This window comes from Rana temporaria, chromosome 11, assembly GCF_905171775.1.
Source record: "Rana temporaria chromosome 11, aRanTem1.1, whole genome shotgun sequence".
NCBI lineage: Eukaryota > Metazoa > Chordata > Amphibia > Anura > Ranidae > Rana > Rana temporaria.
Genome location: NC_053499.1, coordinates 9,220,112 through 9,240,881, shown reverse-complemented (window position 1 = coordinate 9,240,881; position 20,770 = coordinate 9,220,112). Strand labels below are relative to the sequence as shown.

Genomic DNA, 20,770 nt, shown 5'->3' with positions numbered 1-20,770 from the left:
CTGCAAAAGAGAGAGTGCTAACAGAGGCATGACACTGTTTTTTTTTGTATCAGGAAAAAAAATATGTTATTGTGCATAGAGTTAGTCTAGGTCAGGGTTTGACAAATTTGCTTGGAATCTAGGAGCCAGCTAAAAAAGTTAGGAGCCAGAAAACGCGCCCCGTCCCGACCAGCTTGCGCGCAGAAGCGAACACATACGTTAGAAGCGCCTGCATATGTAAACGGTGTTCAAACCACACATTTGAGGTATCGCCGCGATCGTTAGAGCGAGAGCAATAATTCTATCCCTAGACCTCTTCTGTAACTCAAAACATGCAACCTGTAGATTTTTTTAAACGTCGCCTATGAAGATTTTAAAGGGTAAAAGTTTGTCGCCATTCCACGAGCGGACGCAATTTTGAAGCGTGACATGTTGGGTATCAATTTACTCGGCGTAACATTATCTTTCATAATAGCCAGGAATTGACCTTGTGTGAATCCAGCCTTACCCTTTGCCCACCCCGACATGCAAGGGACACTCACCTGTTTGAGAATGGCACAGGAAGGCAAAGCTGATTAGAATTAGAACTATCGTTGCATTCCATACTAGAGACTTTCCCCCCGGGACACATCTTGTTGGGATATCTCTACTGAGGCCCATTTCAGTCGACCGAACCCACACCCCGAGTGTTCCGACTTCATGGAGAGAAATGATCGAACTTGCTTTCAATTTCACTTTTGAAAGGAAATGGAAATATCTGCTGCTATCTACAGCAATTTACAAGTACTGCAAGGAGCGTTTAAAGTGTATTTCCACTTTTGCCGTCAGATTGGGATTATACCCAATTTACGTTGGTTACTTGATCTTGCTCTCATAAAATAAATATATATATAAAAAAATAATTGCTCCATACCTTTTTACCTGCTTAACCACTTAAGCCCCGGACCATAATGCTGCCTAAAGACCCAAGGTGTTTTTACAGTTCGGGACTGTGTCGCTTTAATAGACAATTGCGCGGTCGTGCGACGTGGCTCCCAAACAAAATTGGCGTCCTTTTTTCCCCACAAATAGAGCTTTCTTTTGGTGGTATTTGATCACCTCTGCGGTTTTTATTTTGTGCGCTATAAACAAAAATTGAGCGACAATTTTGAAAAAAATGCAATATTTTTTACTTTTTGCTATAATAAATATCCCCCAAAAACATATATAAAATATTTTTTTTCCTCAGTTTAGGCCGATACGTATTCTTCTACCTATTTTTGGTAAAAAAAAATCGCAATAAGCGTTTATCGATTGGTTTGTGCAAAATTTATAGCGTTTACAAAATAGGGGATAGTTTTATTGCATTTTTATTAATTTTTTTTTTTTTACTACTAATGGCGGCGATCAGCGATTTTTTTCGTGACTGCGACATTATGGCGGACACTTCGGACAATTTTGACACATTTTTGGGACCATTGTCATTTTCACAGCAAAAAATGCATTTAAATTGCATTGTTTACTGTGAAAATGACAGTTGCAGTTAGGGAGTTAACCACAAGGGGGCGCTGTAGGAGTTAGGGTTCACTTAGTGTGTGTTTACAACTGTAGGGGGGCGTGGCTGTAGGAATGACGTCATCGATCGAGTCTCCCTATAAAAGGGATCACTCGATCGATGCAGCGCCATAGTGAAGCACGGGGAAGCCGTGTTTACATACGGCTCTCCCCGTTCTTCAGCTCCGGGGAGCGATCGCGACGGAGCGGCTATAAACAAATAGCTGCGCCGTCGTCCCGGATCGCTTCCCGAGGGGACCCGACCGCTGCACGTCTAGGCAGGGACGTACAGGTACGCCAATGTGCCTGTACGTGCCATTCTGCCGACGTATATGTACATGCGGCGGTCGGGAAGGGGTTAAAGTGTGTTTCAGCACTAATGCCGCGTACACACGACCGGTTTCCGGGTTGTAAAAAATTAAGGGCCAGATTCTCGTAGAACGGCGTATCTTTGCGGCGGCGTAACGTATCCGATTTACGTTACGCCTCCGCAACTTAGACGGGCAAGTGCTGTATTCTCAAAGCGCTTGCTCCGTAAGTTGCGGCGGCGTATCGTAAATCGGCCGGCGTAAGCCCGCCTAATTCAAATGTTGAACAGGGGGGGCGTGTTTTATGTTAATGTGCTGTGACCCGACGTGATTGACGTTTTGCACTTACGGCGCATGCGCCGTCCGTGGAATATCCCAGTGTGCTTTGCATCAAAGTACGCCGCAAGGACGTATTGGTTTCGACGTGTACGTAAATGACGTCCAGCCCCATTCACGGACGACTTACGCAAACAACGTAAAAAAAATTAATTTCGACGCGGGAACGACAGCCATACTTAACATTGGTACGCCGCACTTACGCCACTATATAGCAGGGGTAACTATACGCCGGGAAAAGCCTAACGTAAACGGCGTAAATGTACTGCGTCGGCCGGGCGTACGTTAGTGAATTTGCGTATCTAGCTAATTTGCATACTCAACGCGGAATTCGACGGAAGCGCCACCTAGCGGCCAGCTTAAATATGCAGTTACGATCCGACGGTGTAACACAGTTACGCCAGTCGGATCTACGGGAAATCTATGCGTAACTGATTCTAAGAATCAGGCGCATAGATACGACCGCGCACCTCAGACATATGACGGCGTATCTGGAGATACGCCGTCATATCTCGTTTGAGAATCTGGCCCATATTTTTTTTTTTATGTCATTAAAAACGATCGTATGTGTGGGCTCCAGAGCATTTTTCACAATGTAAAAAATGGGCATTCAAAATTTCGAACATGCTCTAATTTTTCACGTCGTTTTTAACGTTGCCGTTTTTTTACGTGGTAAAAAATGGTCGTGTGTGGGCTTTAACCACTTCCATACCAGGCACTTACGCACCTTCCTGCCCAAGCCAATTTTCAGCTTTCAGCGCTGTCGCACTTTGAATGACAATTGCGCGGTCGTGCTACACTGCACCCAAACAATTTTTTTTATCATTTTTTTTCCAACAAATAGAGCTTTCTTTTGGTGGTATTTGATCACCTCTGGAATTTTTATTTTTTGCGCAACAACTAAAAAAAAGATCGACAATTTTGAAAAAAATTACGTTTTTATTTTGTTCTATTAATCTTTTGGGTAAATAAGTACGTTTTCTACTTCGATTATGGGCACCGATGATGTGGCACTGATGGGCACCGGTGAGGCGGCACTGATGGGCACCGGTGAGGCGGCACTGTTGGACACTGATAGGCGGCACTGATGGGCACTCATAGGCGGCACGGATGGGCACTCATAGGTGGCACAGATGGGCACCGATAGGTGGGAACTGGGCATGGATGGGCACTGAGGGGTGGCAATGATGGACACTGAGGGGTGGCACTGATGGATACTGTAGGGTGGCACTGATGGCATTGCTGGGCATCACTTGTTTGTCCCAGTTCCATGTTGTCCCATGTTGCCAGTCAGTGCCCCATGGGCAGGCAGGGGAGTTGCAAGTCTTCTGTTCCGTGCAGTCTTCCCCCCCCCCCCCGTGCCGCTCTTCTCTCCCCCTGTCAGTGCCGCTCTTCTCTCCCCCTGTCAGTGCCGCTCTTCTCTCCCCCTGTCAGTGCCGCTCTTCTCTCCCCCTGTCAGTGCCGCTCTTCTCTCCCCCTGTCAGTGCAGCTCTTCTCTCCCCCTGTCAGTGCCACTCTTCTCTCCCCCTGTCAGTGCCGCTCTTCTCTCCCCCTGTCAGTGCCGCTCTTCTCTCCCCCTGTCAGTGCAGCTCTTCTCTCCCCCTGTCAGTGCCACTCCTCTCCCCCTGTCTGTGCCGCCCTTCTCTCCCCCTGTCAGTGCCGCTCTTCTCTCCCCCCGTCAGTGCCGCTCTTCTCTCCCCCCGTCAGTGCCGCTCTTCTCTCCCCCCGTCAGTGCCGCTCCTCTCTCCCCCCGTCAGTGCCGCTCCTCTCTCCCCCCGTCAGTGCCGCTCTTCTCTCCCCCTGTCAGTGCCGCCCTTCTCTCCCCCTGTCAGTGCCGCTCTTCTCTCCCCGTCAGTGCAGCTCTTCTCTCCCCCTGTCAGTACCGCCCTTCTCTCCCCCTGTCAGTGCCGCCCTTCTCTCCCCCTGTCAGTGCCGCTCTTCTCTCCCCCTGTCAGTGCCGATATTCTCCCCTGAGTACAAGTACTCGGGGAAATGCTCGGTATCGGTACCGATACCAATACTAGTATCGGTATCGGGACATCCCTAACTTGCACCATATGAAATCCTATACAAGGCAGGTATTGCTGGTCATATTGTGCTATCTTAGCATTGTATATAAAAAATATAAAACATTTATTTCATGAAGTTGCGGGTAATACAAATACATAACTTCCCCTACAAATTGCACAGCTGCCATCTTTGTTTTTTCCTCCATGTTGTTTAAAAGCTTCTTTTGCTGTAAACACAACACTGATACAGTATTATTCCTACATCTCATATATAAAAAGGTTCCATGCTTTTTCTGTGTTCAGACTTGTGAGCCCAGGGCCCGAGCTGCTACTTCCTCCATGGAGAGTAAAGCCTCGTACACACGATCCAATTTCCAACCAACTCTTCCGTGGATTTTGGTCCGAAGCGCATTGTTCTGCCTACACACCGCACAACATTTTCAGCCAACATTCACCAAACCACGTGGTTTTTCAGCTCTTTACCGCCACCCTTTGGGCAACTTTTGCTGTTGTTGTCTGATGTTTAGCATTGGTTCCGAGCAGGCGTGTTTGTACTTTGGATTTTAGTTGGAAGGACTTGGGTACACACGATCGGATAAACCGACGTAACAGATTTAGGGGCAGATCCACATACATAGACTGCGCCCGGCGCAGATGTGAGATACGCTACGCCACTGTAACTTACCTAGCTTTGGTTTGAATCCTCAACTAATTTGCGCCGTAAGTTAGGGCGGCGTAGTGTATCTCTCGCGGCGGAATTCAAATTGGGCAGGTAGGGGGCGTGTTTCATTTAAATGAAGCACGTCCCCGCGCCGAACGAACTGCGCATGCGCCGTCCGTAAAAACTCCCAGGGTGCATTGCTCCAAATGACGTCGCAAGGACGTCATTGTTGTGAACGTAAATGGCGTCCAGCCCCATTCACGGACGACTTACTCAAACGACTTAAAATTTTCAAAATTAGACGCGGGAACGACGGCCATACTTAACATTGAGTACGCCACCATATAGCAGCTTTAATTATACGCCGGAAAAAGCCGAACGGAAACGACGTAAAAAAATGCGACGGGCGGTCGTACGTTCGTGGATCGTCGGAAATAGCTAATTTGCATACTCGACGCGGATTACGACGTGAACGCCACCTAGCGGACGCCGAAAAATTGCATCTAAGATCCGACGGCGTACGAAGACGTACGCCTGTCGGATCTAACACAGATGCCGTCGTATCTTGTTTTGTGGATACCAAAACAAAGATACGGCACGCAAAATTCGAAATTACGCGGCGTATCAAGAGATACGCCGTGTAATTTCTTTGAGGATCTGCGCCTTACTGCTCAACAATTGGGGAGCATGAACAGCCAACTTTTGTCGTCGTTAATTCAGCCAATTGTCTGACGGAGCGTACACACGGTCGGATTATCTGACACAGCACGTCCGTCAGACAATTATGGCCATAAAGTTGGATCGTGTGTACGAGGCTGTAGAAGGGACCAGAGAACAATAGCTTACTGGTCTTCTCCGTAAGCACCACCTTTGCCATAGCGACTGACTGCAGCGGCAGAAATCTCAGGCTTAGGGAAGATGGTGAGCCAAGGACCTCTGGCGCTGCCATCAGAGTGCCAAGAAGACAAACCAATGATAAAATGCTCTGAGTATAAGTGGGTTCAGAGTGCCAAGCCTGACCAAGACTTAGGCTGTTGTATCTACTGATACGCCAGCCTAAGTCTGAATGTGCGCCGGCGCTAATTTAAGAGTATTCTGGTAACCAGATACGCTTAAATTAGGCTCAGATACGAGCGGCGTAAGTGTCTTACACCGTCGTATCCTAAAGTGTACTTTTTAGGATATGTAAATATGTAAATGAGTAGATACGCCGATTCACGAACGTACGCTTGCCCGACGCAGTAAAGATACGCCGTTTACGTAACGCACTTTCAGGCCTAAAGTTATTTCATCAAATAGCTGGAATAGTAATGTTAAGTATGGCCGTCGTTCCCGCGTCAAAATTTGAAAATTTTACGTTGTTTGCGTAAGTCGTACGTGAATACGGCTGGACGTAATTTACGTCCACATTGAAACCAAAAGGACCGTGCGGCGTACTTTGCCGCAATGCACACTGGGATATGTACACGGACGGCGCATGTGCCGTTCGTAAAATACATCAATCACGTCAGGTCACCCTCCATTAGCATAAAACACGCCCCCCTCAGCCAAATTTTAATTATGCGCGCTTACGCCCGCCCGATTTACGCTACGCCGCCGTAAGTAGCAGGCAAGTACTTTGTGAATCATGTACTTGCCTCGCTAACTTACGGCGGCGTAGTGTAAATGCCATACGCTACGCCGCCGCAACTATGCGCCCACCATCCTGAATCCAGCTATTAGTCCGTAGGGTTCAGTATTGAGTTGGCCCGCCTTTGCAGCTATAACAGCTTCAACTCTTCTCGGAAGGCCGTCCACAAGGTTTAGGAGGGTGTCTATGGGAATGTTTGGCCATTCTTCCAGAAGCGCATTTGTGAGGTCAGGCACTGATGTGGACGAGAAGGCCTGGCTTACAGTCTCCGCTCTAATTCATCCCAAAGGTGTTCTATCAGGTTGAGGTCAGACCCATGTCTTTATGTACCTTGCTTAGTGCACTGGTGTGCAGTCATGTTGGAACAGGAAGGGGCCGTCCCCAAACTGTTCCCACAAAGTTGGGAGCATGAAATTGTCCAAAATGTCTTGGTATGCCGACACCTTAAGAGTTCCCTTCACTGGAACTAAGGGGGCCAACCCCTGAAAAATAACCTCCAAGATCATCCCCCCTACACCAAATTTTTTGGACCAGTGCTCAAAGCAAGGGCCATAAAGACAGTGGCCCAGATTCTCAGAGACATACGTCGGCGTATCAGTAGATACGCTGTCGTAAGTCCGAATCTGCGCCGTTGTATATTTAAGCGTATTCTGGAAACCAGATACGCTTAAATTTGGCTAAGATACGAGCGGCGTAAGTCTCCTATGCCGTCGTATCTTAGGGTGCATACTTACGCTGGGCGCTAGGTGGCGCTTCCGTTGTTTTCCGCGTTGAATATGCAAATGAGCAAGATACGCCGATTCACGAACGTACGTATGCCCGTCGCAACTAGTTACGCCGTTTACGTAAGACATATGCCGGCGTAAAGATAAAGCAGGTCTCTAGGTGGCGTAGCCCATGCAAAGTATGGACGTCGGAACAAGCGTATCTTTTTACGTCGTTTGCGTAAGTCGTACGCGAATAGGGCTGTGCGTAAGTTGCGTTCACGTCATAGGCAGTGTTCGACGTATCTTAGGCATTCTATCCGACGCATGCGCCGTCCATGGACATATCCCAGTGCGTACGTTCAAAACTTCATTTACGTGGGGTCATGCTTTATTTGCATAAAACACGCCCACCTCTTCCCAATTTGAATTAGGCGCGCTTACGCCGGCACATTTACACTACGCAGCCGTAACTTAGGACGCAAGTGCTTTGTGAATACAGCACTCGCCTCTCTAAGTTGCGGTGGCGTAGCGTAAATACGATACGCTATGCCCGCCCACACTTACGCCGGGGTACGTGAATCTAGGCCAGTGACTTAGTCTGGACCTGGACCGTAGTTCGCCATTTAGTAATGCCTGCTCTAGGGCAATATCCTGACTTGTGGTCTGAAATGCACCCTGCACCCCCCACTGTGTATACTGCTTGGAGAGTGACAGGATCTAGAGGACAGGTGTCAAACATAAGGCCCGCGGGCCGAATCCGGCCCTCCAGGCCATTTCATGTGGCCCTCACACCCCTCCTGCAGCTACCGGAGAACTCCAGCCCTCCTCTGGTCCTCCTCCAGACCCTTACTTTCTGCTTTCAACCAATGCATCCAGCTTCTTCCCAGCAGCAGCATAAAGTAAGGGGGGTGCACTGTGACGTAAGGGAGAGTGGGGGACCCAACTTCTGATGGTGGGGGTGGCTCTTGACATCTAATGTAAGGGGAGGGGGTGCGCTGGGCATCTAATCTTACAGATATAACCGGCCCTTTTGAGGGAAATCATAATGCTGATGCGGCCCACAATGAAATTGAGTTTGACACCCCTGATCTAGAGTAAAATTCCCCCTCTGAGCAGTCATTGCCCTTCTGGTGGGCATACCCCCTAAGAGGCTTTCAGAGAAAGGGTTTTGCTAGACAGGTGGACAACAGTACTGGATCTGTAGAGCACGGAGTCCACTGCCCAGGCAGCAACGCTACAGGCTTCTACCTGGCGAGGTTTGTATCTGGTTCCCCCAGGGCAAAGCCAAGAAGTAACTGTTCGAAAAGCTGTAATAATGAGCCCCAGCGACGAAAAAAAAGTCTTCATAAAAAAAATTTGCTTCTAAGAAAGGCGTCCGGAGACATTGTCTATTAGTGGCATGGGTGGCCATCTCCCCCCACTGAAATGTGACCACTCGTTTTTTTCCTCTTTCAGCTTTTAATGTCATTCGATCCTGGAGAAAAAAAAATAAAGTTTAGGTATTATATCAGTTGTAGAGAAAAACAACACTCACAGTAAATAGTGGCCCCACCAGCTTTCCTTTAGTTTCCCCTCCACTCTGTTCAACCGCCTGCAGCAAAGAGAAGCAACCCTAGTCCAAGTTGCAACCTGGAGTGTGCACAGAACTTAGCAGCCAATCACCCAGCACCAATCCTGTCACTTGAAAGGGAGGAGGGTGTGATGGATACAGCATAGGTGTGCGCAACCTATTGCATTAGGTCGTGCACTCCAAAGCTCAAACACACTCTACTGATCACTCACTATGTTCATTCAGAAAGGGAAGGGTTGGTAAATTACATATTTACCAGCCCCTTCCCCCACTCATCCTAAAACAACCCCGCAGCAGCAACAGCCGGAGGTAGAGGAGAGGAGAGGAGGGAAGCCAGCAGCCTGTGGGGGGGAGAGGGCACCAGGGCTGTAGGGGAATCTGTGCTACACACTATGTGCGCACCCCTATGGGATACAGAGAAGTAGTGGGTATTTGCACCCCTATGGGATACAGAGAAGTAGTGCTAAAGTATGTCTCCTTTAGCAGGCCACTTTTTGCCAAGGGCCCCTCTACACCCTTTTCCCTAGAGGGTTGAGCCTAGGGAGAGAGAGGACAGTAGAATATCCTGTGTTGTGACATCTGTTTGAAACTGTTAGTACTCCTTCTGGCAGGGTCGTTTGAAGGAATTCGGGGGGCCCAAGCAAAATGGACATGGGGGCCCCCCCAACCCCCCGCACGCAAGCAAAGCCTACAGGAACCACTACTCTCCCCTCCTTCTTACTCCCCCCCTATGTTCTTTTTACTCCCCCCCATGTTTTTTTAACTCCCCCCTCCCTGTGTTTTTTTTACTCCCCCCCCCCCCCATGTTCATTTTACTCCCCCCGGGCCTCCCTCCCTCACCTATGTTCTTTTTACCCCCCTCCCCCTGGGCCCCCCCTCCCTACCGGGTCCGTACCGTGCAGCAGGAGATTCCGTTTACCGGCCGGACTGACAGGAAGTGAGCACTCAGTCTGCACTTCCTGTCAGTCCGGCCGAGAACAGGAAACTGAATCTCCTGTACCACGCGGTTCCCGGCCGGAGTCCGGACTGACAGGAGGAAGAAAGAGGAGCTCGGACACTCTACAAAGATTGGGAAGTGACGACTTTGAGGCAGTGCAGAGTGCTCAGGTGGCTGTAGGAAGCACGGCAAGGGTGGCAAGCAAGGGCCCTGCTTGGGGCCTGAAGCCTACTCCGGGCCCCAAGCAATTGCTTGGTTTGCCTGCCTTGTAGCGACGGGCCTGCCTTCTGGACACTGGATAAGGAGGCCTGAAGCCTGCTAGTGGTACCTGGGCTGGTAAAGTATCCATCTCCTTTGATTTTTCAATTAAAGCAGGAGAGTGTCGAGAAGCCACCCCATCCACTTGTGTATGGCCAGACTTGCCTGCCTGTGAAATCTAAAGAGATTAACCTTTTGTTCTTAAAAAATTTAAAAAAATTCTAAAGGACATAGAAGGCATTTATTTAGTATACTGTTTAAATGAAAAAAAGTAAGAAAAAAATAATAATATTTTTTAGGTAATTTATTTTTTTATTACTGTAATTGTATCTGTAAACTACAGTATTAAACAGAGGCAAACGGACTTCTGCAGATCAACGTTTAAAGCCTACATTTAATTACTATGAGGTTGCTTTACTAAAGCTGGAGAGTGAAAAATCAGGCTCACTTCTGCAGAGAAACCAATCAGCTTCTAACTTCAGCTTGTTAAATTAAGCTTTGGCAAAAAAAAAATGGAAGCTGATTGGTTTCTATGTAGAAGTGAGCCTGATTTTGCACTCTCTAGCTTTAGTAAATCAACTCCTGTGTCTTAACTGACATAATAAGTACCATTAGGAGCAAAGTAAAAGGCTTTCGTTATAGGCCAGCCCACCAGCCTTCCGTAGCATTCCCACACTGCTCTTTTCCCTTTTTGGAGACCTAGCTCCAATTTCTGTGTAAGTTTTCTGTCACTTCTTTACCACGCTTACTGTCAGGATAGCATCAGAAGATGGCACACTCATGTGTACGCTTCAACATGCAAGCAAAGCCCTGCACTTGGACCTACTTTTACCTTGCCTTTCTGTTGCTGACCTAGCTAGTTCCTGACATTGGCTTGTCTCTGCTGATTCCCTGCTGTCACCTCAGCCAGCCTTCGGGCCATGACTACTTACTATCCTGCTTGCTGTCTGTCTTAACAGTTGCCAACCTTTGTTTCAGACTTTGCTTTGAGCTTTCTGTGTGTTCCTATGTTCCTGCCAGCTGCTGTGCCAGTCTGTACCACTGTGGTGACCACTCTGCTCTTCAGTGGCATCGTAATCATTCTGAGCATCTCACGATCGAGCTACACCAGAGCTTCTACCAAAATTCAACAACTACAGATTGGAGATTCAACACTTGTGCCACTCTGTGCCCTTTTACCCCCTATCCTCCATTTTAGGTACTTTTTAGACCAGCAATGTAAGGGAAGCCCGCTCATCATTTTTCACCTCTAACCAGATACATGATAATTGCAGAAGTTTAATGATAACCTTTTTACCGCCACTTTATAACAATGTTTGGACATGGTGATTGACTGATCAAGACAGAGGACTGTATATTGATAGTAGAGGAAGGAACAGGCCCGTCGCTACAGGACAGGCAAAGCAAACAATTGCTTGGGGCCTCGAGGTGGCGCCCCTAACTTCCCCTTTCCAGTCTGTAGCGTGGTCGAGCTCCTCTTCTTTCCTCCTGTCAGTCCGGCCGAGTACCGCGCGGTATTCGGCAGAACACCGGCCGGGTCCCTGCGCTACAGGACATTCAGTGTCCTGTTCCCGACCGGACTGACAGGAAGTGCACACTGAGTGCTCACTTCCTTTCAGTCCGGCTGGGAACAGGAAACTGAATCTCCTGTAGCGCAGGGACCCGGCCGGTGTTCTGCCGAATAAGTTCTGCCCCGGGGGATAAGGACCTCCCTTGTACTGCGCATGCACGACGCAGAGTCTCTGAAAATACGGCAGGACACCTGACTGACAGGAGGAAAAGGAGCTCGGCCACGCTACAGGTAAGAAGGGGAGGTGAGAATAGAACAAAACATGGGGGTGGGGGGAGTAAAAGTGATCACAAAATGGTAAAATATGAATAAAAGCAATGTGGAAAGCATAAAGATGCTGGCATCTTTATGCTTCCCACAATGCTTTTATTCATATTTTACCATTTTGTGATCACTTTTATTGGCTATATTTACACTGATTAGATAATAAAATTCATTGGTTGATCTACACCATATGGAGCCCTCTTTTATATGTCATGCTATGCTGGGGGCACTAGTGATTCATCTTGCCCCACCATCACCCATTCCATCCACCCGGCTGTTGGTTTTCTGCTTGCTGTGGTTCTGGGCTGTGCGTGCGCGGGGGGTGGTACCTCCATGTCCATTTTGCTTGGGGCCCCCTAATTCCTTCAAACGGCCCTGAAAAGGAAGTAATGTTTTCCCCCACAGCTAGAATTTCTGTCTATTTCCGAGGGACCCTACAGCTAAACGGAGTGGCAACATTAAAGTCCCAATAACATGACATTTGCCCTCTTACCCCCTTCTCATGCCACTCCTGTCCCGCTCTACTTACTTTGCTCTTCCAATTTCCATTCACAAATGTTTGGATTTGGGAGACTCTGGTGGTCAACTTGACACCTCAATGTTTTCCCAACGTCCTCCATCTCTGGGACGTACATCAGAATGGACGTAGTGCTGTACAGACCGTCTTCATCAATATCTAATTCAGAGTCCTTTGTAGGTAACTCCTCTGTCTCCTTGAACCATTTAATCTCTATAGTCTTTGGGTGGAAGGAGTGGACTCTGCAGGAAAGCTTCATCTGCTGACCGACATTTTCAGAGGTGATCTGTTCCACAACAGGCTGAGCTGAAATTATAAAACAGAAAATTTGGAAGGGTTTTTACACATCGCCGACTGGTGTGAGAAATGTTTTAGGATATAGATTACAGAATAAATGGCATTAACCACTTCCCGACCTCCTCATGTACATATACGTCAGCAGAATGGCACGGACAGGCACATGTACGTACCTGTACGTCCTCTGCTAGACGTGGGTGGGGGGTCCGATCGGGACCCCCCCCGGTACATGCGGAGGTCGGGTCCGCTCGGAGAGCGATCCGGGACGACGGCGCGGCTATTTGTTTTTAGCCGCTCCGTCGCGATCGCTCCCCGGAGCTGAAGAAAGGGGAGAGCCGTGTGTAAACACGGCTTCCCCGTGCTTCACTGTGGCGGCGCATCGATCGGGTGATCCCCTTTATAGGGGAGATCCGATCGATGATGTCATTCCTACAGCCACACCCCCCTACACTAGTAAACACACACACAGTGATCCCTAAATGTTACAGCGCCCCCTGTGGTTAACTCCCAAACTGCAACTGTCATTTTCACAATAAAGAATGCAATCTAAATGCATTTTTTGCTGTGAAAATGACAATGGTCCCAAAAATGTGTCAAAATTGTCCGAAGTGTCCGCCATAATGTCGCAGTCACGAAAAAAATCGCTGATCGCCGCCATTAGTAGTAAAAAAAAATAAAATAAATAAAAATGCAAAAAAACTATCCCCTATTTTGTAAACGCTATAAATTTTGCGCAAACCAACCGATAAACGATTATTGCGTTTTTTTTTACCAAAAATAAGTAGAAGAATACGTATCGGCCTAAACTGAGGAAAAAAAAAATTTATATATGTTTTTGGGGGATATTTATTATAGCAAAAAGTAAAAAATATTGCATTTTTTTAAAAATTGTCGCTCTATTTTTGTTTATAGCGCAAAAAATTAAAAACGCAGAGGTGATCAAATACCACCAAAAGAAAGCTCTATTTGTGGGGAAAAAAGGACGCCAATTTTGTTTGGGAGCCACATCGCACGACCGCGCAATTGTCTGTTAAAGCGACGCAGTCCCGAACTGTAAAAACCCCTTGGGTCTTTAGGCAGCAATATGGTCCGGGGCTTAAGTGGTTAAAGAAAAATTCCAAGTATACATATTTTTACATAGTTACATTAGTCCAGCTTGGATTAATGTAACAATGCATATACTGTATCTGTCGGATCCCTATAGTAGCTGGAAATCACCATAGTAGACATCACATCTACAGCAGGGCCATCTTAATAGCATCATGGGCCCCTGGGCAAAGTAGTGCACTGGGCCCCTACCAGCCTACCCCAATTTACGCACTTAGGCCCAGATTCACAACCGAGATACGACTGCATATCTCAAGATACGCCGTCGTATCTCTGCGCCTGATTCTTAGAATCAGTTACGCATAGATTTCTATTAGATCCGACCGGCGCAAGTCTGTTACGCCGTCGGATCTTAACTGCATATTTACGCTGGCCGCTAGGGGCGTGTACGCTGATTTACGCCTACAGTAGAAATATGTAAATCAGCTAGATACGCAAATTCACGAACGTACGCCCGGCCGACGCAGTACAGATACGCCGTTTACGTTAGGCTTTTCCCGGCGTAAAGTTACCCCTGCTATATAGTGGCGTACCAATGTTAAGTATGGACGTCGTTCCCGTGTTGCATTTTGAATATTTTACGTCGTTTGCGTAAGTCGTCCATTAATGTTGCTGGACGTAATTTACGTTCACGTCAAAACCAATACGTCCTTGCGGCGTATTTGGAGCAATGCACACTGGGATATGTCCACGGACGGCGCATGCGCCGTTCGTAAAAAACGTCAATCACGTCGGGTCATGGTTATTTTACATAACACACGCCCCCCTGTTCCAAATTTGAATTAGGCGGGCTTACGCCGGCCTATTTGCGCTACGCCGCCGCAACTTACAGAGCAAGTGCTTTGAGAATACAGCACTTGCCCGTCTAAGTTGCGGAGGCGTAATCTATGTTATTATCGCCGATGCCGCTGTTCTATTCAGATGGTCGGCACTCATGTCCGGCCATCTGAATAACGGCATCTGGTTGGCTGTACGGAGTGCCTATCAGAGCCAGTGGCTCTGATAGGCTTTCCGAGTACAGCCCTCAGCCTTCCGGATGCTTATTCAGGGAACGTACCGGGGCGCGTTACTTGCATAAGACTGACAGGCGTCTCAGCCAATCAGGTTGGCCGGTTCTGGCTACCAGTAACCTGATTGGCTGAGACGCCTGTCAGTCATCGAGGGCGGTAGAAGACATCAAGGGACGTGGATGACTGACTCCAGTAAAGGTAAGTGCCGGGCAGGGGGGGGGGGGGGGGGGGCACTTTACAGGGCACAGTGGCGACGAAGGGCACATACAGTGCTGATTATATACAGTATAGTGAGTGATAATAATTCAATTCCAGTGAATAATAAAAATATTATAATAAGAAACAACAACACTTAAGAGATACACTCTCTCTAATGGTAATGCACAGTGAGTTTGTGAAGGGCACATACAGTGGCATCAATGGGCACAGTGGCGACAATAGACACAGTGGGGACAATTGGCACAGTGGCGACAATAGACACAGTGGGGACAATTGGCACAGTGGCGACAATTAAAGGGCACCGTGACATCAACAGTGGTGACAATAGGGACAATTGGCACAGCGGCATGAATGGGCACAGTGGCGACAATTAAAGGGCTCAGTGACATCAACAGTGGCTACAATAGGCACAGTGGGGACAATGGGCACAGTGGTGACAATTGATGGCACAGTGGCTGTGCTTGATGGCATGGCACAGTGGTGACAATTGATGGCACAGTGGCTGCATTTGATGGGCACAGTGAGGCTGCAATTTTTTTTTCGTTTGCGCCCCCCCAAAAATTTTGAGCACCAGCCGCCACTGGTTTTGACCTAAGATGCACTTAAAAGAAAAAAAAAATCCAAGGACAGGACAAGGTACAATGTATGCCAACCAAGGATCCCATTCCCTTTTGAAGTTACATGGTACATCTTGTGTGAAGACAGAAGTTCTTACACGTAGATCCAATTTTTCCTAAATAGCGGAGGTTCAGTTACTAATCATTTGCAAAGAAGACACATAGAAGATTTCCATTCGTGGGTCTACTTAACTAGATATTTACTGACTGGCTTCTTACCTGTAATTAATGTCTCATGGCAGAACTTTAAGATTTTTCCTATTGCAGAGTAGGCGACCTTGCAGGTGTACTTCACACCGTGATCCTCTTTGACCTTCGCCCTGAACGTCAAAGAGCTGGACGACTTGAGCACATTACCCTCGTGTGGCTCATCTTTGATTTCTGTTTGTATATATCTTGTGTTTTGTATCTTCCCATCTTTATATAGAACTCGTTTCTCTTTCAGCCAAGTTATCAGTAAAGGTTCCGGATCACATTTAGTGATATCACAAGTCAGGGTCACCTCTTCCCCGTGTTTTAGACATTGGGGGGCTGTAATGTGAGCTGCGAAATAATCTATAAAAAGAGAGAAAAGAAACTTAGAAGACACAAATACACAACAAAGCATGCAACGCCAGTTATCTGAAACAGTCTTATGAATATTCCAGAATTTCAGTCATGGCCGACGGCGATGATACATGTTTGGAGGAATGTGCTGAGGAAACATCTACATTGAGGCCATTGTACTTTTGAAGTCTGCTACATGATTTCTCTGTAATCAGACAAATCTGTAATTTAAAGAACTGAGGAGTGTTGTCAGGGCACTAGTTCTGTTGCCCACGGTTTCGCGAACATGCGCAGACGGGTGCGTGGACGCGCGCGGGAACGCACGCACGCGGCTCCCTCAGACCCAATCAGAACTGTGACCGCCCTATTTAAACCTGCTTCTGACACATGACAGGTTGCTGGTTTGTCATCAGCTCCTGTATGTGTTCCTGCCGTTTGACCTTGCCTTGACCCGGATTGCCTGACTTCCCGATTGGATACCAGACCTCTGCTTCACTTCGGATTGCTGCCCTCTCTGACCCTTGACCCCGGCTTGGATATTGGACTTTGCTGCTCTCTCTGACCCCTGAACCCGGCTTGCACCTTGGACTTTGTTGCTATCTCTGATCCCTGATCCCAGCTTGCTTCTCGGACTTTGCCTGTCTCTTCTGCCGTTGTTCCCGGCTTGTCTTGGACTGGTCACCTGCTGCTTGTGCATCCTGTGGTTCCGGATTCCTCACCTGGATTGCAACCCAGCTACCCGCTCCCGGTACCGGTGCCTTCTGGTGCTTTCTTCCCTCTGTCTCCATTCCCAGAGGGAGGTCAGCGCCGGTTCGCAAAGGTGAGCCGTCCGCAGCATCTCGGCCTCGGTAAGTACGATCCATGATAAGTGTTTTCCTGGTGGCTTCTCTGTCTGCACTTGGGTGGCGCCCTTCGGATCTGTTGGGATTTTTTTTGGGGGGGACCCCACTCTCTGTATGTGTCTCTGACCCTCGGAGGGTTATCCTTGGCCTCTCTGGAGGATGCTCTGGCCAAGCAATGGGTCCTTATAGTGCTGTGATGGTATGACCATGCTTGGATACTAGCCCCTGACGAAGGGACTGCGTCCCGAAACGCGTAGGGCTTTACCGGATCCTCGCGGGAAATTACGTATCAATATCCACGCACTGTTCATGTGTTTTTATTCATTTGTACATGTGTAAATTAATAAATTATTATTGTATTACTACTATTGTGTCGTCTCTATTTTAAGAGCATATCATATTCTTCCACAGTGCTCAGGACCCTCTGACATTGGGGGTGTGTAATTCAGATTTTTTTTTTTTTTTTTGCACTGACTGTCTTTGAAATTGCCCCAGCCCCTGTTCAAATCCAATCTGGGGACAAAACTGGGGACAAACTTGGTCCGGGGGTCAGTGTCCTCAATCTGGGGACTGTCCCCGGGAACTAGGGATGTCTGGTCACCCTAAGTTCAAGTGCAGTCACTGTAGATCTGAGGGGAGCATGCAGGGAAAAAAAAAGAGCATTTTTGCTGGCACATGATTGGATGATAAAATCAGCAGAGCTTCCCCTCAGATCTGCACAGAGACTGCACTTCAAGGTGCACTTGTAGTGCAAAGTGAATTTGCCTTTAGTAAATAAACCCCCCCCCCCATTCCATAGTTGAGTTTCAGGGGGGAAATTATGTTCTCTGGAGGATAAAGTGCCCATAACGGGGTCATTATGTACTAATTTTAAAGCAGAATTCTAGGTAAAAATTGTATTGCATAATTAAATTGATTCTGTATGGAGCATTATAAGTACTGTATGCATGTGCCAGACCCAGTGGCGGCCCGTAATGCAGGGCCCAGGAGCGCCGCCCCCTACCCATGTGTCCAGCCCCCTCATCTACATGCGGGGCGCTGGAAGCATGGATTCCAATGGTTTTTTCTTCTTTTTTTCTTTTAGAAGCACCAGAGGCTTTAAAAGGGTTGTAAAGGTTTGCTTTTTATTTTCTAAATAGGTTCCTTTAAGCTCGTGCATTGTTGCTTCACTTACCTTTTCCCTTCTAAATGTTTTTTTTCTTTGTCTGAATTTCTCACTTCCTGTTTCTCCTCAGTAAGCTTGCCCCCCATCATCCGAGCCGTTCTGGCTGGGGGTTAGTCAGCCAGAACTGCTTACTGAGGAGGAGCAGGAAGTGCGAAATTCAGACAAAGAAAAAAAACATTTAGAAGGGAAATGGAAGGAAAAGGTAAGTGAACCAACAATGCACTGGCTTAAAGGAACCCATTTACAAAATAAAAAACAAACCTTTACAACCCCTTTAATAGGCTTCAAAATAAGGGTGGACTTGGGGCGCAGTGCACTTGTGTGACAATAGTGAATGAATATTCGCTATTGTCTTCCTGATTTTCCTCCTGGCCAATCAGGAAGCAGCTCCTGAGACCTGACTGGCCAGGGAGTCTTAGGGCTCCCAATCGTCTCTCAGGACAATTCCTGTTCAGCCCTGAGAACGGAGAGGAGAATGGGCCCTGCCGCAGCCTGAGGGGGTCCAGTGCTTGCCCTCTGCTGTTCATCTCCCGCTGGGGGGGGGGGGGGTGCGTTTGTGGCAATCTCCGTCTTTCCCTGTCCACGGTTCATCTCCCGCACTTTCACTTTTATTTCCAAGCAGCCAAGAAAGCCTCTGGAACACTCGGAAAGGCCCAGGAACGGAGTATTTCCTAATGGCTCTGATCATCAGCTCTAGCGCCCCCGCATCTCAGGCCAAATGCAGTACTGCAGGCCCCATTAGCTTGAACACTCGCAGACAACACTCGTAAACCGAGTCAGAATTTTTTTTAAAAAGTTGCTCGTCTTTCAAGATGCTCGTTACTCATAAACCAAGGTTCCACTGTATATGTATATGTATATATATATCTATCTATCTATATATATATATATATATATATATCTTTTTAACTTACCTCCTTTGATGTTCAGTTTCTGGCGTTTAGTGAGAAGAGTTTTCAGAGAAGCGTGTTTTACTTCTATGACAAGTTCAGCCCCTTTATCTTTCTTCTTGTCCGGAGTTATACTTGTAGAACAAAGACAATTACAGGATAAGAAAGACAAATTTGGTTTGAAAGGTTGTATTCTTTCTTCCTGCCCAAGGAGCTCAATTCCTTCCCCTCTCTCCGCGTGATCTACATCATCATAATTCTGGCCTTGTGGTGTCGGGTATTTCCAGGAACCAATTTCTCGCCGTTGATCACCTATCTCCACATAGGCATATATCTCAATGTTTCTTGGTTTAAAGCCTGACACCATCCAGGATAGATTGGCGCTCTTTCCATGAATGAGATTATCTATTCCGGCAATGTACACAATCTTTGGTTTTACTGCAAGAGGAGAAAATTAGAACTTAGTAAGAGCCTAAGTAAGAACTATAAGTTTAAAGAGCAAAAGCTATGACCAGTGGTTCTGGGGGGTCCCAATTGTAGCCCAGGATACCACCAAAGGGTCACATAATGTTCAATATATGTAATGCTGATAGCACCCTCTTGTGTACATAGTTGGGTAGTGTAGATAGAGGCTTGTTAGAAGCCTGGGCGTGAGTTAGAGGGTTTACTTTAGGTCAGGCTATACGGCTTTGCGGGTCAGGAGAAGTTTCTAGAAGTTAGTGGGCGATGGCCATAAGGTGCTGATCTGAATATTTATGGGAAATCTGGCCAATCCCCAGGCAGAAGACCTGGCAGGATGGCTGAACCAGCCCATACATTTCGAGGAGTCTGGCCAGCAGGGGAGTCGGGTGGAAGATGGAGTGTTAAAGTGCTGCTGTGTGTGGCCTGGGAAGGGAGAAGGGGAGTTCTGCCTCTAGGCTGGAGGACACCTTCACCTTCAGGACAAGGACAGTGTGAATACCTCTGCCAACAAGGGCCTACAAGGGAAAGGGCTGCTAGGTGCCATGCCCAACCAGTTCTCTCTGGGACATTGCTTCCTTCAAGCCTGTTCTGGAACCCCTTGCTCTGGGATACTCTTCAAGGCAGCCATGTGGGCTGGAAGTTTCTAGCTGGGGTCTGAATAGGTTCATTTAAAGAGGTTGTAAAGCTTCGTGTTTTTTCACCTTAATGCATCCCCGGAGGGGGGGGCGAGTGATAAACTTGGCCGCCACTGTATCACATGGGACAAGGCCCGCAAGCTAACCCCCTTGGAAGAGCGCTTCCCAGAAGGGGGGTTAGCTCTTATGGGGAGGAGCCGAGGCAGCCGCCGAAGGACCCCAGAAAAGGAGGATTGGGGCCACTCTGTGCAAAACTAACTGCACAGTGGAGGTATAATATAGGAGAGGTAATCAGCCCTATCAGCCTTTGTTCTCCCTGTCTGACCCTCCTTCCGGAAGTGTTCCTCGGAGGTAATCACGTGACCTGTCACGTGACCCGTTAAGGTTGGAACAGGCCTCATCCTGATGGCCACAGGATAAGCCTGAAGACTCCACACATTCTGCTTTCTTCACTTCTAAGCAGCCCATGGATCCGGGACTAGGACTACAGGATGTTACAGGTGAGCCTTCTTTCCTTACCTTCTTGTAAGTGTGTTTTGTACAATGTGTCATTAAAAGAACCTCTTTAATACTGCACTTAGGTGGCGCTTCCTTTCTCTACCCCTCTTGAGGTAAGTATAACATGTTTGTTATTTACATTTTTTTTTTTAACTCTTACAACCCCTTTAAAGGGGACCAAGTGCTCTGTAGTGCCGGTTCAC

At 47.7% G+C, this 20,770-nt stretch overlaps 2 protein-coding genes across 3 annotated transcripts in view; both read right to left on the bottom strand.

The window, feature by feature from the left end:
* The window catches only part of LOC120917004, a 61,892-nt gene that overhangs the window by 31,453 nt on the left and 9,669 nt on the right, over positions 1 to 20,770 (bottom strand). Inside the window, exon 1 of one of the 2 annotated variants that reach the window (XM_040327980.1) lies at positions 522 to 733. The exons of the other annotated variant lie outside the window; for it this stretch is intronic. Coding sequence (XP_040183914.1) covers positions 522 to 639 — 118 coding nt within the window. The 5' untranslated portion in view covers positions 640 to 733. Of the gene's footprint in view, positions 1 to 521; positions 734 to 20,770 lie in introns of those variants that run through there. 2 annotated transcript variants of the gene reach the window in all.
* LOC120917005 lies at positions 8,610 to 19,440 on the bottom strand. Its single transcript, XM_040327982.1, has 4 exons — positions 18,997 to 19,440; positions 15,749 to 16,084; positions 12,292 to 12,585; positions 8,610 to 8,637 (listed from the first exon to the last, which is right to left on the bottom strand). The coding sequence occupies exons 1-4, from the start codon at positions 19,337 to 19,339 to the stop codon at positions 8,615 to 8,617; spliced, it is 996 nt and encodes a 331-aa protein (XP_040183916.1). The 5' UTR covers positions 19,340 to 19,440; the 3' UTR covers positions 8,610 to 8,614.